The sequence below is a fragment of the Solanum stenotomum genome, chromosome 11, assembly GCF_019186545.1.
Source record: "Solanum stenotomum isolate F172 chromosome 11, ASM1918654v1, whole genome shotgun sequence".
Taxonomy (NCBI): Eukaryota; Viridiplantae; Streptophyta; class Magnoliopsida; order Solanales; family Solanaceae; genus Solanum; species Solanum stenotomum.
The window spans coordinates 56,595,852-56,614,586 of NC_064292.1; the positions used below are offsets into that span (position 1 = coordinate 56,595,852).

At 33.3% G+C, this 18,735-nt stretch overlaps 4 protein-coding genes across 5 annotated transcripts in view; 2 read left to right on the plus strand and 2 right to left on the minus strand.

Annotated features, from left to right (window-relative positions):
* Positions 1 to 5,771: 5,771 nt before the first annotated feature.
* LOC125844654 (40S ribosomal protein S28-like) overlaps positions 5,772 to 18,735 on the minus strand; it is a 122,604-nt gene continuing 109,640 nt past the window's right edge. The window contains exon 2 of the mRNA XM_049523971.1: positions 5,772 to 5,790. The gene's annotated coding sequence lies outside the window, so the exon portion shown is untranslated. The remainder of the gene's footprint in view (positions 5,791 to 18,735) is intronic.
* LOC125844641 (F-box protein CPR1-like) lies at positions 6,156 to 8,089 on the plus strand. The gene is made up of 3 exons (XM_049523953.1): positions 6,156 to 6,377; positions 6,519 to 6,571; positions 6,854 to 8,089. Exons 1-3 carry the CDS (start codon positions 6,206 to 6,208, stop codon positions 7,991 to 7,993), a joined length of 1,365 nt encoding a protein of 454 aa, XP_049379910.1. The 5' UTR covers positions 6,156 to 6,205; the 3' UTR covers positions 7,994 to 8,089.
* On the minus strand, positions 9,552 to 12,743 carry LOC125844640 (pentatricopeptide repeat-containing protein At3g51320-like). Its single transcript, XM_049523952.1, has 2 exons — positions 10,877 to 12,743; positions 9,552 to 9,699 (listed from the first exon to the last, which is right to left on the minus strand). The coding sequence occupies exon 1, from the start codon at positions 12,486 to 12,488 to the stop codon at positions 10,884 to 10,886; it is 1,605 nt and encodes a 534-aa protein (XP_049379909.1). The 5' UTR covers positions 12,489 to 12,743; the 3' UTR covers positions 9,552 to 9,699; positions 10,877 to 10,883.
* LOC125844653 (glucan endo-1,3-beta-glucosidase 4-like) lies at positions 13,628 to 15,031 on the plus strand. 2 transcript variants are annotated; one of them, XM_049523969.1, is made up of 4 exons: positions 13,672 to 13,706; positions 13,737 to 13,782; positions 14,301 to 14,549; positions 14,843 to 15,031. In XM_049523969.1, the coding sequence occupies exons 1-4, from the start codon at positions 13,677 to 13,679 to the stop codon at positions 14,875 to 14,877; spliced, it is 360 nt and encodes a 119-aa protein (XP_049379926.1). In that variant the 5' UTR covers positions 13,672 to 13,676; the 3' UTR covers positions 14,878 to 15,031. The 2 variants fall into 2 exon arrangements, with proteins under 2 accessions (XP_049379925.1, XP_049379926.1); XM_049523968.1 differs by having other exon boundaries at positions 13,628 to 13,782.

Genomic DNA, 18,735 nt, shown 5'->3' on the forward strand with positions numbered 1-18,735 from the left:
TGAAAAAGAAATGTAGAAGTATTGTTTTTCTCTTTATGAAACTTATTTTATGTTGTTGTTAAGTTGGAAGGTAGTGTTTGTATAGGAGAAAGAGAGAAAGAAACCAAAAAAGGACAATCATATAGAAGTGGGAATAATCTTAAAGGGTCATGATTCTTTGATTGAACTATGATACAATTTTATAAAAACAATAAATGATATCTACCCCAACATTCTCCTATTGAAAAAATACAAAAACCAAACCAACATTCTTTAGAATGTTAATTAATTTGTCTTCAAGTCATTGGATGAGAGTGGCATGTAGATGAATGTTGATGATATAGGGTGTTATTTTTTTTAAAAAAACTTCATTTTGTTGGAGCCTTTTGGACCTTGAAGAAAGAGTTTTAAAAAGTGTATTGAATTGAGATAGACAACTATATGTGCATAATCTAATGTGTACAAAAAATATGCACATAGTTTTACATTTGGGAAGAAAGGAAGCGCAATATATGGGGGGTTTTGTCACCTATAATTCTTGTTTGCGTCCAATTTCTTCTAACATGACTTCTTCGCTTTTCCATCGAGGCCTTTTGTCATGATACTTTAATATTTGTATCCTAAAATTATTGGCATTATAATACTCTAACTATCTAATATCACGTTAATTCATTAGACTCTTTAGATTAATAATTGTGTTGCATAAATTGACATTCCCTCAAATATGCAGGAAATTTTTATTTTTATTCAATTAAGCATCCAAATACACGATAAAATATTTTATCTCTTCTTTTCAACAGCTAAATAAATTGCTCTTTCATGACAAAGAGTCCGTAAGTTGCATTGACAATCATTGTTGGGTAATTCACTTGCATATGATATAATAAAAATAGAACCAACAAGAGTATTCTGAGGTTGTAATATGGTAAATAAAAAATGTCTCGATCATACATAAACAAACACTAAATAAGTATCACACCGAGGCCATAATCCAAATGGTCCATTGCATGTCTTAAATGCATGCACTTTATGTTGATAACTTAAGAACCAGTACAACAGTTCACCATCCGTAAATCTATATTTTGGTATGGCCATCTAACTAATGCAAGGATCTTCGATGTTTAACGATAAAGGCCAGTATTCCTTGACACCGTAGTCTTTCAATACCCATAGCTTAGCTTAAATGTTCCCTTCGTCAAAAGATTAGAAGTAGAATAAGCACAGAGCATATCATCCAATACTGAAACACCAATATAGATGTAGCCCTTCAAGAATAATAATTGCTCTAGCAATGGTATATCTCTGTACACTTCATTAGAAATATTAAATGAAACCACCGAATAGTTTCTTGAATCCTTAGAATATTTCCCAAATATACCGATCCAATGAAATGCCTCGTTTACAAATGGCAAATAATGCATACCCATGTCATAATGCCACGAGGATGTTTATCAATATTTCTCCAGGAACCACTTTTCAACGCGAGAATTTTCCCAGTACTATCTATGTCATGGAGAATATATAGGATCTTATAGTCACCAGAAGTTGAGTCATAACACAATCCCATATGACCACTTTGATCTGGTGAAAGTTGTGCATCAGGAAGTACAATTGATTCTCTTGTGGAGGGGTTCCATATCAAATATATGTCGTCTTCGCCCTCAATATTTTCATTTACCATCATAACAACCAAGCCATTGCATGAGCAAGTGAGTGAACACATATATGGTCTAAAGATTAAAGGGAAATCAAGTTTTCGCACATTCTCAACTGGTTGATCCGACGATAAATTCAAACAATACATGTGATATTTACAATCTTTAGGGCAACATTGCCAAACAAGGAGTTTTTTAGAATTGAGGTCATTTTTGGTGCGATTGAGATGCTTCATTTTAAAGTAAGGGTTGAAAATCAATGTTTTTTAAGGTTTTGAAATACATTTGAATTGCAAAAGAGAGCGCACAGGTAATCTGGTGAGGATATCCATAAGTATTTCGTCTAGCAAGTGAGTTGTCACGGGCTAGATAAATAGATAATAAAATGTTATGTTCAAAACATACACATAGAAATGTATTGTAAGTAAAACAATTGTAGGTAACTCACCTGATCAACAATATTCATTTGATTTTCTGTAATTGAAATCGATTTCTTCATCTTCTTCTTTTGTTGAACTTTGAAAAGTTTCTATTTGATAATAATTTCAACTTCTTCTTCTTCTTTGTTGTCATTTTCATAATTGATATGATAAAGTTTCGAGCTTTCATTGAAAAGACTGGTGATTTTGGATATGCTTGCTAGGTTTTTTTTTCTTCTTGATTTAGGGGGGATTGATTGATTGGGCCGGGTCGGTCCATCTATCCTATCCTATATGTGAGTGATTTACCCATATCTTCCCCTTTTTAATTCTACACTACAATAATAACATACATGGTATAATCCCACAAAGTAAAGTTTGAGAAGTATAGAATATACACAAATTTTATTACTATTTCATAGTATGTTTTTGATAGATTTTTTATTCAAGAAAAAATAGTATGAAAACAAGTAGTAATTGAAGTACAAGAAACAATAAATAATATTGAAAATAAAAACTAAAACAAAATAATATACTAATTGAAGTACAAGAAACAACAGATAGTAATAGAAATTGAAGTACAAAAAACAACAGATAGTAACAGAAATCGAAGGACAAAAAACTACAGGAGTAGTATTATGATTACTAATTTGAACAGACAAACGTTTTATCCTATTCAGTGTCCTCCACATCTTTTTTTTTTTTTTATATGTAGGATCATATCTTTATTTAGCTAAATTTGCATGGTATCAGGACTATAAGACTCCAAATGCGAACCTCCATTTCATCCACCCTGTATTAATACGAGGAGTCACATCGTTGTTAATTTTCCTATTCCCTTAACAAAATTGAAGATATTTGAAAGTTTTTTTTCTTCTAATGACTTGTGTATCAAACCTCACTTTCATAGAAGTCTCACACATTACGTCACTTCATTGGCACTTCAAACATTTTATCTTGATCATGCTCAATCTAAACCTTTTTTATTCTAAAATTTATCTCAAAACCTCTAACTTAGCATTATCTCTACCTCGAGTCTCGTCAACCAAAATTATTATGTATCAAAAGAAAGAAAAGAATCGGACCCAAGGGAGATTGGTGCTTGGGTAACCCGTAACCCGAACCGCCTATCTCTCAATCCCTATGCAATATAAAAAGCCCTAGAATTCAAATTGAATCTGGGAAGGCAGAAATTTTGTTCAATTGAAGCAGCGAGTATTCAAAGCTCAACAAAAGAAGCAATCTTTTCAATAAAAAATTGTTAGCAATAGAGAAGATGTGAACCACAATTTGTGGGAGGCGACAAATAATAATTTGGGTGAGTTTTGATTTCTAGGTCGTGTTGCTTACTTACTGTTGAGTTTTTGTTGAACTTAAATTCCCGTGGGATGTGACAGGTATCCCGTGGAATTAGTGTACACCCAAGCTGGTACACAGGATGCCGCGGTTATCAAAAAAGAATCAGTGGAATTATTGATCAGGTGAGTTCAGGGTCCTTTGGATGTCTGTAAAATAATGCCCTGTACAATCAAAATGTATGAATTGAAATAGGAGTTCACCATCCTCAAACCTATAGTTTGTATGGCGTGAAAAAGCCCGGGATCATGTATAATAAAGAAAATACATTCCAATATTCCTTAACACCATAGTCTGAGGTATGGGTAAGGTTTGCGTACACTTTATCCTTTCATTCCTCACTTTGTGGGATTACACGGGGTATGTTGTTGTTGTATGATGATTATCAAAGAGACCGTTCAGGTAACCTATTGAGGATGTCCATAAGTATTTCATCTTGGAAGTGAGTTGCATGGGCTAGATAGAAAAGAAAATGTGATCATACATTTTTTTAAGGTATTCAAATATGAAACAATTTCATCTAAGAGTTTAGAAAAGATAAATCTAGAAAATTTCACGATTTCATCAAACTACTAGCACGCTTGCGGCTTACCGAGGATATGACACTAGCTAGGAAGATACGGAGGATGGAGATTAGGGTAGAAGGTTAGTAGGTAGTCGAGCATTGTCTAGTTACTTATCCGTGTTGTTATTATTACTTTCCTACTACCGTATTCTTTGACTTTAGTATTACCTATGTTTTCTTTGCTTCGACTTTCATATTATTTGTTGTTGCTATTATTCTCTTCTTCATTGTTTTCGGCATGACTTCTCTGTTGATGTATTTGCTTTACATATTTGATTTTGTTATGCTTTACTTGAGCTGAGGATCTATCGGAAACAACCTATCACCCTTCACAAGGTAGGAGCAAGGCAGCGTGCACACCACTCTCCTCCCTAGACCCACATGTGGGATTACACCGGGTATGTTGATATTGTTACTATTTACTGAGAAATCATAAATTAGAAAATTTCAAGCAGATGAAATTACTTGTCAATTGGCAGTGGCCCCATGTAAGCTATAAATGGGTGAAGTACGTTATGAATTTCCAATTTGTTTGGTGCCTTGGCTATGGTTGTGGTGTCTAGTTTGAAAAAATAATTCAGTGATTGCATAAACTGGCATGGCTGTAAAAAAGGCATCAATTAGTTTTCTTACATTGTTTTCTAGTGGTTCTATGATGGAAGCTATTGATGCTTGGTAATGATTTGTCGGCTTTGTGTTTGGATTTCTGTCTCCCTAGAGCACATGTGCTCTAAAGTTCCAGCGAATTCTAGTGACCAGACCAGTGTGGAAAAAACTACAGAGATTGTATGCATTACTCATTGTTCCGCTACATATTTTAAGACTGATTGTTCAACTACATTTTTCCACTAGGGTTTAATTTTTTTAACAATAATTTGAGTAAAACGAAAACACAGGAAAAATACCTTTTGTACATAGCAAATAATCCTAGATTCTACGTTCCACCAACAAATGAAGTAACCTGATCAACAACTTCCATCATCTATTTTTACCTGGTACCTATTACTGGTGGGAGGTGGAGGGTATTTGTGGAATTAGTCGAGGTGCACAAAAGCTGGCCCGGACACCACAGTCATAAAAAAAACATCCATCTTCTTTGAATTCTTTGACGGATTCACAATTCTTTTTGCTGCAATTGAAAATTGTGGTCATCCCCAAAAAGACAACAACACTTGCAAACCCAAGGTAAAAAAACCTCGCAGAAAGAAACAAATACCTTTGCTAAGTTGATTAGGAGATACTAATTTCTTTCTTTGTTGGGAATTTTCCTTTTGTCTCGTATTTGGAGCTTCTTCTATGTGAATTAACGGTGCACCTCTTGTCAATTTACACTAATGTCCTTCTTTACACCACTATTTATGGTGTCATTTTTAGAAGTTGTGCAAATATAGCCCTTAAAAGTTACCTTCCAAATAACATTAGATTTTGTCTCATGTTTGTTCATAAGTTTCCCAATTTTACTGTTAAAATATAAGATTGTCATTGAACATTTGAATAACTTACAACAAATTTGCTCAAAAGGAATCTTACTATGATATGACAAAGAATCTAAATTGCAAGAAATAATAAAAAAGGTAATTTATCAAACAGTTGTCCCTGCAGAATTTCTCCTTTGTGTCATGATAATTTATTATTCGCATTGTAATGCTCTTCTTTTTTACAATAAAAAGAAGTTTTCTAATTTATAATACTCTAAAGGGTCGTTTGGTTGGGAACAAGTTATCATAGGATTAATTATTCCACCATATATATGGATTATTACCTCCCAGGATGGTGGAATAAATAATCCCAGGATTGCCTAATACCTCCAACCAAACTCCGAATAAAATAGTCCTACATTTTATCCCTAAGATTATTATACCTTATACTTCACGCAAAACGACGCCTAACTATCTAATATTTGTGTTAATTAGACCCTTTAGTTAATAATTGTGTTGCATAAATTGTGATAATGAATGAACAAAACTAAAGCTTTTTTTCAATAGAAAAAGAAACCCTAGAAAACAAGATTGTGCATCCGATCATCAAGCGGCGCAGGTATACTCTATCATTTTATCCCACCTGATGTTTCAATTGATTTTTTTTCAAGCAATTGCAGCTCGATGATAGTACCTGATTAGCAAGAAATCCCTACTCTCTTTCAATAAGCCCTTTCTTTTGCATATAAAAAAAATCGAGTCTCTTCAACCAATACTTAGTAATTGAGAAAGCAGTAATCGCTCCAAAGAAAGATGACACGAAAAATTAAGAATGATCGAAAATTAGCAGATAGTAGTTCTGCTCCAGAGATACAAAAACAGAAGAAGTCCATTGCAACTCCAAAGTTAGGGGTTGATCTTTTCAATCAAATTCGTATTAGCAGTGGAATTGATGCAATCCAAAAGTTTAATCAGATCTTCAAAGGTATCTGTTTGTTTTGTGCAGTTGTTGTTGTGTCTGTGTATGTTTATGCACCTTGACTGTTTCACCAGCTACATCCTAAGTCTTTTCTCTGTGTGTGTGTGTGTTTCTTTATAATCAGACTTAATTTTTTAATTAAATTAGGGAAGAGCATTGTGGAGCCATCAAATGATAACACAGACCAGATGGATGTTGATGTAAGTTCTGATTTATGAGTTGTGTTACTTACAATTGAGTATTTTAAATTGTTGTTGGTTGGGACTTAGATGCTTGGCATGTTTACTTGGTGCCACTGCCAAGAACCGAGTAAAATCAGTATTCTCCACTTGAAATATTCAATTCTATATTTGTTACTAAATAGTAGATAGAAGAAATAAAACAAATTCAGGTTTATCTTTTCTGAACTCTTGGTTGAAATGTCTAATATATGAATACTATAAAAAAAAAATTGTCTGATCGCTTTTTCTTGTCCTATCTAGGCCCTGTCAATTCACTTCCCAGAGATAATACTTATGGACATCCTTAGCCGATTACCTGTGCAGTCTCTACTTCGATTCAAATGTGTATCGAAATATTGGGAAACGTTGATCTCCGAGCCTTACTTTAAGAAGAAGCATCTCAATCGTGCCAAGAATGACCAAGATTCCCAGAAACTTCTTAATATCCAAATGTGCAGTAAGAATCGTATATTTTCCATGTATTGTTGTCCTTTGTTGCCAGTTCAGCTGCTTGAGGATGTACAAAAACTCAATTTCCCTTCAAACCCTACACCATGGCACTGCAGAATCCATTGTTGTTATGATGGCCTGGCTGTTATGGAGGTTCGTGATAATTTTAAAGATAAACACTCCACACTTTTGCTTTGGAACCCCTCCACAAGAGAATCAATAGTACTTCCTTCTCCGGAATTTCCACGGGGGAGCCTTACTTGTTTTGGTTTGGGTTATGACTCAACCAGTGGTGGGTATAAGATCTTTCAGCATTATCAGGGTTGCTCTTTTCCTGGTGAAATTCTCACGCTGAAAGGTGGCTCCTGGAGAAGAATTGATGAGCATCCTCGTGGCATTGACAACCGGTTCGTTTGCAGGCAGTTTTTGGCATTTGTACATGCGGCATTTCATTGGATCGCTTACTCACAAAATCATGCTGTGGTGGTGTCGTTTAGCATTTCAAATGAAGTGTACGGAGAGATACCCTTTCCGGAGAAAATGTCAGCCTTGACGGCGCTTATTGGCGCTACAGTGTTGGAAGGAATGCTTTGTGTTCATTCTAATTCTATTTATCCGGGTAAGCGTACTATTAAGTTATGGGTATTGAAAGAGTATGGTATCAAGGAATCTTGGATTCCATTCTTATCTGTAGAAGATCCTACGGGTGCTATTTCTATACCGAAATATAGGTTTGCAGATGGTGAAATGCTATTCTGGTGCAATGAAGGGGTTATGTTTAGGACCTGCTGTGGACCATGGCCTCGATGTGATACCATATTTGATGGGCATGCTTTTAGAGAACGCTTGATTTCTCCAACACGTTGTGGACCATTTGGAGCATGTGATTCCATATGTGATGGACATGCTGTTACAGAAAGCTTGATTTCTCCAAGATCACTTACTTATTAGTTTCTTATGTATGATTGAGACACTCTTTTTCTTCTTTTCTTGTTATGTTACAACTCTCATATTCTTCTTAGTTTATTACCAGTTTTTGGAGTACAATGTCATCTTTAGCTGGCAGGTCTGGGGGACAAGAAATTAATATCTTGGAGAAAGAAGTGTTCGTCTATCCATCATGTGGAGTACTTGGCTTGAATGAAACCAGAGATGTTTCAATGGAGAAAAGCAACATATATGTCTTTTGTTAAATCTAGGTGTTTACAGAAAGAATCTATATGCATTGTGTATGGAACAGAGATTTCTCAGCTTGTCGAATGTGAGAATTGGAAAAAAACTGCATTGCTTCTTATATCATCACATTTGTTTTTGTTTTCCGTTATCGTTGGTTGAGAATGTACAAATCTTGATTGCCTGTCAAGCTCTAAAAGTGCAGTATTTACTTATGAATGATAAGAGCATTCAATTTCATTGCTAAGTAAGAAGTAGTTTAACCCCATCTTTTCTTTTACTTTTTAGATCTTGTCTAGTCTTATATGGATAGTACAATGACCAGACTACTTGATATCAACCAAAACTGTCAACTTCACGAAAAAATGCCTTTATATCAGAATCGTAAACCATTTTGAGGTGTCAAAATATCACACCATCCAATGACAGATCATGATCTACTTATGTAGATGTCAGTGACCACATAAACTCAGGTGTTGTGTATTCAAACTAAGCAAGGACATTCAAGCGATAACAGGTTATGTAGTTCAAAAAGGAACTGCAAGTTTCATCATCAGCCGAAATGTCCTGATGGTGTTTTATTGCTACTCTTCAGGATCTCGAAAGCTTTACCCTCTGAATGTCAAAAAGAGAGCTAGGTGAGTGCCACTATAAAAGCTTCCATCCGCCAGTTACATATTCTATCATCTCAGCTTGACCAAGAATAGCCATGATTTAGGGGCAAGTTCAACGTTCGTTCTGCCCTTTCTTCCATCATCTTCATAATCAGTTTATACCACCACCTTCCGTTCCACACATCTCCCATCTGTTTATGGACCTTCTTGTAGAGACCCAAAGGAGGATGTGATTGCAGTATTCCCATCTTCCAAGTCATTCTTTATTCCAAAATTCATTTTGAAATCAGAAATCCTAGAGGTGATCAGGAAAACATTTAGTTAACTCATGCATTTTGTAGTTGAATATTGTTTGTTTTTTTTGAGAATGGTAAAGTTGTAGTTGAATATTGTTTGTTCTAACAGAAGAACACCATCAACATCTGAAAACAAAGTTGGAGTTTACCAGTAAAGCATCCCATGAGCCCTGCATATCTGGACTTTGAGTCATTCTTGGACAAGGGCACGGCAGTAGACATTTAGGTTTGTAACCAAAGTCATCAGTAAAGCCTCCCTGAGAAGAAAAGAATAATAATAAGCAGGATCATGATGAGATCTCAAAGGTATACGATTTTATTTTTGGTCGTTTTAAAGGTATACAATTTATTACATCTCAAATAAGTACAAATACTTTGACATATATGCATGAAGGTACTGATCCATCATAGCTGTTAAGTCTTTACCATGATGTTTAGCTTTTTCAAAGCACCTTCTGATGCAAGGACAGTAGCCATAGATTCATCAAAAATGTTCCATTGAAGCTGCTGCTGCATCTCGTGCAATTTATATTCTTCATTGTTAGAGCCCAAAGTATCAGAGAAGCACAGACAGCTGGATAAATCAAACGAAGATAGGAGTAAGATATCTAGTTATGCTCATAGAATTTGAATTCTAAGATAGGGAGTACCTATTTAAAGGTTGGCACAGAATTTCCAAGATTATGTGGGGTGAATTAACTTAGAGAAATAGTCAACAAGCATTAATATTTTACAGGATTGGTGTGATTAAGAAAGAAGGCAAGACTATAAGACGGACTTTTTAACCTGTTCTTCGATGTTCCATTCAACGCAACATTAGCTAGCTTGTCAACTACGTCCAGTTTAAAAAACGACTCTAACAAGAGAAAGGTATCAGACTGTAATATGGAAGTCCTTGTCCGAAGTCTACTCAAACTCAAAATTGACAAAAGAGTAGGTATTACTAGTTAAATTAACCACAAAAAAAAAGTATATTTGCTCTTACTTGAGTACAGCAACTCAAATTGCTATTAAGTTGCTCGTACAATTAATCACTTACTTGTCCTTCAACCAATTTCTTATTTCTTCTTTTTTATGGAGCATAGAAAAGAAGATTGCTCACATCACTTGAGTAAAAGATAATTAAGTTCACTCTTTCACCACTCATAGCTATAAAAACTTCATAGCATGGAAACACTGGCGACTTTGGATAAATGTACGACAAAGAAAAAGGTTTTGAATACTTTTGCAATAAAGATACACCCATTAACCAGTAATATCTACATATTGCACCTAAATAAGCGATAACGTCTTAAATGAAGAATAACAACTATGGAAGTAACCCAAACAAGTTTAACTATGAAAGGAATATGATTTGTTAATATTTGGTCTTCCCATAAAGTACACAATTATTTGTTTTTTTTTAAACCGTGGTATCGGGGGCCAGCTTGTTCGCATCTTGACTAATTCCATGGGATACTTGTCACCTCCCACTAGCAATAGGTTGGTAACTCCATCCACCAAGGCTAGAACAAATGGGAAGTAATCACCTAGTGTTTTATTTCTGCTGGGAACTGAACCTGAGACCTCATGGTGATATCTTCAGGATCACTTTTAGGTTCCCAGCTGATATATTCTCAGAAAGTAGGACACAAACTTTATGAACATGTATGATATGAGAACATATAGGGTCATGCATCTAAGTATGATTTTCCTTAAAAGCAAAGGCTATTATGCAGGTAAATAGAAGACACCAGCTAACGAAAAGATACCTGCACTTTATGTGGCTGGCATGTTGTGAACAATTTCCTTCAAGTCTTTTAAACTGCAACCTGGTGTTCTTTCTATTCCTCTATTCTTCATTTTCTCCTTTGTCTGAGCTACTTCATCCCAACGACCAGCTGCAGCATAGATGTTCACCAGCAATAAATAATGCCAAAAATTCTTGGGGTCTTGATCAATCAACTTATTCGCAATTTGTTCTCCTAAACTTACATCCCGTCCAAAGCGTGCTGAGCCAAGCAATTCAGACCACAATGAGGATTCCAGTGGCAAATTGCTCTCCACTGGTATGTTCTTCAGTGTTTCTATTGCTTCTTGCATTAGGCCAACATTTGCCAAGAGATTAGCCATGCACCAATAATGTGCAAAGCTGGGCTTTATACCAAACACATCACTCATGTTTCCAAAGTGTTTTCTTCCTTCTGTTAACAGTCCTTCACGGGCACAAGCGCATAAGACACCGACAAATGTGATTTCATCTGGAAGCGCATGGTACTTGACATGATTTTTTTCTGTACTTTCTAATCTACTACTCAGCAAGTCTGAATACAGATTAAGCCCATCTTTTGGGCTTCCATGAATGCAATACCCCAAAATCATTGCATTCCAGCAAACTATGTTCTTGATCGATATCCGATCAAAAATTAAACGACCTATTTCTGCTCTTCCGCATCTACTATACATATGGATTAAAGTCGTACTAACAATCAAATTCAAGTCTTTCGATGCCTTAATAAGACACCCATGAACAGATTTTCCTTCCTTCATTCGAGCTGACCTAGCACAAGCAGTCACTGCAATAACTATAGTTGTATCGTTCCCATTCAATCCCCTCTGTGCCATTTCTCTGAACAACTTTAAGCACTTCCCAGGGTTATTCGAATTCAAATACCCAGTCATCATGACATTCCACCCAACTAAATTACACTCTGGCATTGCATCAAACAACTGTCGTGCAACGACTAATTCACCCACTTTTACATATCCATTCATAATGCTGTTCCAAGACACAACATCCCTTTGGTGCATTTCATCGAATACCTTCCTAGCAAGATCAATAAAACCACAACAACTATAAAAATGCACTAAAGAGTTCTGCACTTGCAAAACTCCATCAACACCATTTTTCACAACTTGTCCATGACACTTCTGACCCGAATCCAAACGACCCCTTCTAGCACAAGCACTCATGAGAGGTGGAAATGTAAAACTATTAGGCAAGAACCCATTTTTAAGCCTTTGGAAATAGAAAACTACAGCATTATCAGGAAAAGAACTACAAGCATAAGCTTTTATAACAGTATTAACTGAAAAAGTATCCGGAAAATGAATGCACTTAAATACCAATGCAGTATATTCAATATCATCACAATGTTGAGTACAGAGCTTCAAAAATCTGCAAGAATATGAGGGATTTTGTACTTGTAAAAGACCAGTTATTATCAAATGTGCTTGGATTTGAAAGAGCTGTGCCAAACTTTGACATGAATCAAGAAATTCCAAAGCTTTGGATTGATAAGTAGGTGTTAATGAAGAGAATTGGGATTTTTTTGTGAAAGAAAAATAAGGGGTCAAGTGTTTGATGGAGATTCTTGCTGCCATTCATATATCTGTTTCTGGGTTTTGAAGTAATTTTTCAGATTTGAATAAAGAAACGATTTTTCTGCCATTAATGCTCCTCATTGCTGCACATGATGAATATAAATGGAGAAATTACTCATTTCTTTGTTTGCTAAGCACTGTTTTAGTATGATTTTGGGATCAAAATCAATGGATTTTAATACTCAAAACTCCAAAAACAGAGAAAGTTGAAAGCTTTGTCAAATTTGGAGGATGAACCAAGAAAGGAAGAAGAACGGCAGGGGATTCACTCTAAACGGTTGTTGGGCTTGAAGGTCAATTTTGGGCTTTGCTATTAATCAATTTTTATGGCCCGGCCCATCTTCATGGATCCACAATGTTTTTGGTCTTGCTTATTTGAACTTTAATCACTATTGTCAATCACCACCTCCCGTCGGGTGGGCCGGGGGTGGTGGCATCATCTATTTACTATTATCACTATCAATTATCATTAACTGAATCACCATCACCAACCATTATCTCATGTTTGTCGATGTTACTACCAGACCACTACCATCTATCACAATTGTCCACCACAATTATAATTCGTCATCAATAACTACCACCACTCTCAGACATCATAAACACTTTTATGTAATATTGACCGTTAGCCATCTCTATCTCTATCACTACTATCACTATCTACTACCATCGTCCGCTGCAATTATAATTTGGCATCACTAACTATCACTACATACCACCACAGTATAATTATTACTATCAGACATTATCACACCTAACTTAGCTACAACAACCACCATCGCACATTCATTATCGATCAGAATTAGTTATCGCCACCACTTACCATCATACTCTAGTTTAATTGTTGAGATAGTATTAGGCCATTAATTAGTCTATATTTACGTGCCATACACTTAAGATTGTAATGCTTGAAGGAGAATCAACCTATTACAATAGACAAGCGGAGGACATAGAGAGGGGAATTTTCCACTTTTTTAGCTTTATGTTTTCTTCTCAAGTCGGTGATCTATATGCTTGTAAAGATTATATGCCTTATAGTCTATTGACAATTATGACCCTTTATACTAAATATATAAATCCTATAACATGTGTTGATACTTGAGGGCAAACTAGACAATTTGTAATATGATTGCATACATTTTAAGTCACTATTTGCACAATCAAAGGATTCAAATTTCATACATTGTAATGAGCATGTCTATTTCAAGATATTTACATACAAGATCAATGTCATTTGGATTGATAAAGATTCTAATTGTTCTCATCTTCTTCTCAATTATTCCCTTCAAATCTGGTAAGAATTTGGTTTTTCTTATTATAGTAAGTATATAGTACTAGTAGTAATTGTTTAACTATCTATTTTAACTTGTTATAATGGTTAAATCTAACTAAGAATTGAATATAATTTGGCTGCAAACTTAGATCTATATATTGCCATGTTTCACTTGTCAAGATTTGGTAATTGGATCTACTAATAGCCTAGTTCCACCAAAGTATGAAAAAAAAAAAGCACACCTTAGTATCATTAATCAACTTCATCTTAATTCATTATGAGTTAGAATCGACTATATGAAATTTTCTGTGTCTCCTATATTTTTGGGCCAGGCCCTTTGGTATATAGATAGTTAAGAGTAAGAGTCTATTTTTTGTTTGTTTAATCATCTGTTATTCAGAACCTATTTGGACCAATTTATTTAGGTTCAAGTTGGGACAAAGTACTCCTTTATCTAGAAATTTGTTATTTTTGAATTTTGAATGAACTCGAGATATCTGATTAAATTATGTTAAGTACTCTTTGATATATGTATGTAGAGGGACAATTTCATGATTGGTGCATAGCTGATGAACAAACACCAGATGATGAGTTGGTTCAAGCCCTGAAATGGGCATGTGAAAATGGAGCAAATTGCACAAAAATACAAGAGAATCAACCATGTTACCTTCCAAATACTGTGAAAGAACATGCCTCTTATGCATTCAATAGCTACTACCAAAACATGAAACAAAAAGGGGCTAATTGCTACTTCAATTCTGCTGCTCTTTTAACTGCCCGTGATCCAAGTAAGTTTCCATCAAATTAATCAATTACTCCCTTTATTTGTCCTGTCACTTTTCGCTTCTCGAGACGTAAATTATGGACTAATATGAAAAACTTGCAATTTATACTACTTTTCATATAGATGGAGAATGTGTTTTAATCATATTAGTACGTTTACTTTAGGTTTTATGCATTCTAGCTAGGAGTTATTATGGTTTGTAATATGCATATATAGTCGACTCCAACTTATTGCACTAGTTTCTTTTGTAATGTAGAGAATTTAATTAATTATTTTTTTGTCATTTTCTATTGACAGGCCATGATGTTTGCAAATTTGAGGTTATTCCTTGATCAATCTTACTTCCCAGAGTTAAATTTATTTCTTCTTTTGTCTATTTATATGTTTTAATTATTATTTTTTACTTACATAAACGAATTTACTTAATGGAAAGATGTGAGAATTTTGGTTTGAGTATCCAATGTCATTCTTATAAGTTTACCTCTCTTATTTTTCCTTTTATTTCTTTTCCCCTAATATCAAACTCTAGATCCGTTCTTTATTTTTATTCATATAAACTAGTCCGTATCTCGTGGAGTTAGTTGAAAGCCTCGCGATTATAAAATAAAATAGAAAACCAGAAAGTCTTCAAATACGTTGACACCTTTTACCTTACTAATTAAGTTGCTATTTCAATTATCCCCAATTTCCTAAGAAAAGATAATTGTCAATGAAAATATTAGATATTCTCAATCTCCAGAATTCCTTTTACTAGTATTTTATATTTTCTAGAACGGCTAACGCACGTCATGAATATTTTGAAGAAATGAAATAACAAAGGAATTTTATTAGTTGGACAATCAATAAGGTTAATATTAATTAAGCTAATTTAGCTAGTGTTACAAAGCTTATTTTGATACATGACTTAGGCACATTTAAGTTTCAAATATGTAATTTTGATTCCTTTATGTAGGAAATTATAATATCCTAATATATGGAGTGAAAATACAAATTTAAGATAACACATAGATAACCAAATGGTTGATATATAGTACGTTCTTATTAGCTAAGGGACATCATTTTCAAATAAATTGAAGCTTAAATATGCTTAATCACGATATCCAAGAAAATTTACTAATAATGAAGGGACAAAAAGTTGACTACAGTGCAAAGGCTCACGATTAACCTTTGGCTAAATTGAAAGAAATTAGCTTTATTTATTGATACAAATCAATGTTCAATGCAAAAATTAAATATATTTAATAATTTATACTCAATGAACCTAAATTATATTTAAAAATTGGAACAATAAGGTAATAGCAAACACCAACTAAGGAAAGAATAACAGAAGAAGATGATATATTAGAATATAGTAAACAAAGCAGGAAATCGGATAACAAACACTATAAATTTATAACATAATATACAAAAACATATTGCTCCAATATATATCAATCTAGATCGGATCCCAAGCAAATATCTTGTTGGGTTGTCCAATTAATTGGCCTATTCTATCCAAATAATTGATACATAAGCATTATTTGAATTATTCACAACATTTATAGTCTAGTAAAAGTTATTTAAGAACCATATGATATGTTGCGTGTGTGAACAAAATTTGAGTCTAAAATGTGGGGATAAAAGCAGAAGATGAAGCAAAAAAGAGGACCAATTAATATTCATATCTACAAGTAGTTATTAAAGTATTATTTATTTTATTGAATAAGGTAAATGCATGATATTGAAATTTCCATTTTGTCTGACATATATATTTATGTTTATGTCCCAACAATATGGAATTTAATCGTGAATATGGATGGGGTTTCCTTATCAAAATGGACACATTTCCCAATTCCATTCTTTCAACTTTCAACTATATACAATCATAAAAGAGGTCTAATTTACATAAGTTATCACTACATTTTTTAACTTAAAAATGATTAATATTGGGCATTAATACAAGTTATATTGCTTGATTTTTTTTCAGAAATATCATAAAGTGTGTGTTCAATTTTATCAAAAACAATACACTCTAAATTACAGAAGAGTTATGTTCTTAATTATTCACTTTCTTTTCTCTCTAAAAATCTCGATCTGGTCATTATTTTTTAAAAATTAAATGCAAACGAAACATTATTTTTAGAAAATTTGAACCTAGAATATAGTCAAAACTCCTCCTACACACTATACTTTTTCCTCCAAAGTTTGTACAACAAGCTAATATAAATGTGTATATGTCTAGCACACCAAAAGACAAACTTAGATGCAATATTATAGACAAATTATAAGTCTTGTTGAGTAAACTCTCAAGCGCTCTATTTTGTTGACTATCTTCTAATTCTTCACACAAAAATATCGATTAACTCTATTCGTTAAAGGCTTTTACGAATCAAAATAAATCATGTTAACATTTTTTAATCGCTTATCGATTTCTTAGAAATCACGATCTAATCTAAGAAATAAATGATGATTTTGATGGTGACTAACAGTCAAATAATTATATATAGCAAGATCTTAGCCTGTCGTTTGTTGCTTGATGAGAATTCAATGTTAACTCAATTATTTTTCAAAAATATAATATTTAAATGGGCAACTTAATTCGTTAGAAGTGTGTAAAAATATAATTCAATGCTTGTACTTTGTTGACCATTTTAAAACTATAAATTTACCCTTAGACCTCAAAATTAGCTTACGAAAGCACGACTTCGCTCAAACTTAAGTTGGTTATTGATCTGTTCATTTATTAATTCAAAAAACTCATGAAAATTTTTAGTAAGATAAATTCATTTTCTCGTAATCTAATAAGCAACTTAGTTGAATATATAAATCAAATCGATGGAAGAATTCTTTTTTATTTTAGCACTTTTGTTAGTGGAATGAAGTAGTTGTACCTGCTACTGGATTGCTTTTCACCTTCACAAATTGAATAGTTAGCACTATTGTTAACCATCAATATGATCAAAATATGCCTAATATATACATTATCAATATACACAACATACATACTATTGATATACTTTGTACATATTTTGTGAATTAGATTATCGAAATTATTCAAATTCATAATTATCCTTTTTTTTAAAAATTCGAGCTTTTGGAATGAAGTAATAATTGATAGAGAACGTTAGGGTGAAATACAACTTTTTGGATGTGAATCTAAATTATCACAAATTGAAAACATCTTTTTTTGTTTGGAAAATTTACACCTTTGGCAACCAATGTCCCTACCACTTTCACTAAAGGAAAAATTCAAGTGTGGTCTTCATTATGATTTCAGCAACTTTGGGATTTTTGTTTCTTTTTTCCTTAGATTTTCCAACCTATGATTCACACACACATAATTGTGATGAGCCTGAGACATATGATTCTTCGCTCTTAATTATAGATTTTAGATTCAAGTTGACATCTTTTTTTTGGGAAAAAAGTTTGAAATATATTCAAACTTTGACTGAAATTACTGTAATGATACCGAACTTTGGAAATGACCTTTTATCCTCTGCACTATTTAATAGTGTATTTTAAATATATATATATATATATATATATATGTGCCCACGTGGACATCATAAATATTGCATCATTATAAATAGTAATGTGCCCACGTGGGCACATATATATCTATAAAATACACTATTAAATAGTGCGGTGGGGGGGAGGGTTAAAAGGTCCTCCATAAAGTTTGGTATCGTAACAGCAATTTCGGCCAAAGTTAAAGTATTTTTCAGACACTTTTCCCTTCTTTTTTTTTCAATGGCTAAATAAATTATGATTCCAAAGAAAATATATCAAACATCGAATGAGTAATTAAAAAACAATTACATTATTTGTTCAATAATTTAAAACAGGAAGAAAAAAAATTATAAAACACATAGTTATGTCCATTTTGGTATGCATGGAGATGAAATAATGGTCATCATAAATGCCATTCACCACACTATAATTCAGCAGAAAATTCAAGGCAATTTCTCATCCTTATCTCTCTTTGCACCTTGGGACAAGTAATTGTTGTCTCTTCCCAGAAAATATAAAACTCCCTCCGTTTCAAATTAATTGTAATATTTTTATTTTTGAAAGTAAGTTAAATGAAATTAGATAAATTTAATATTTTATATTTAAAATTTAGATATTTAAAATACAATAAGTATTATAAATTGTAATTTTTTTTTATTTGATGAAAATTATGTTATAAATTATTTATTAATGTTAACATA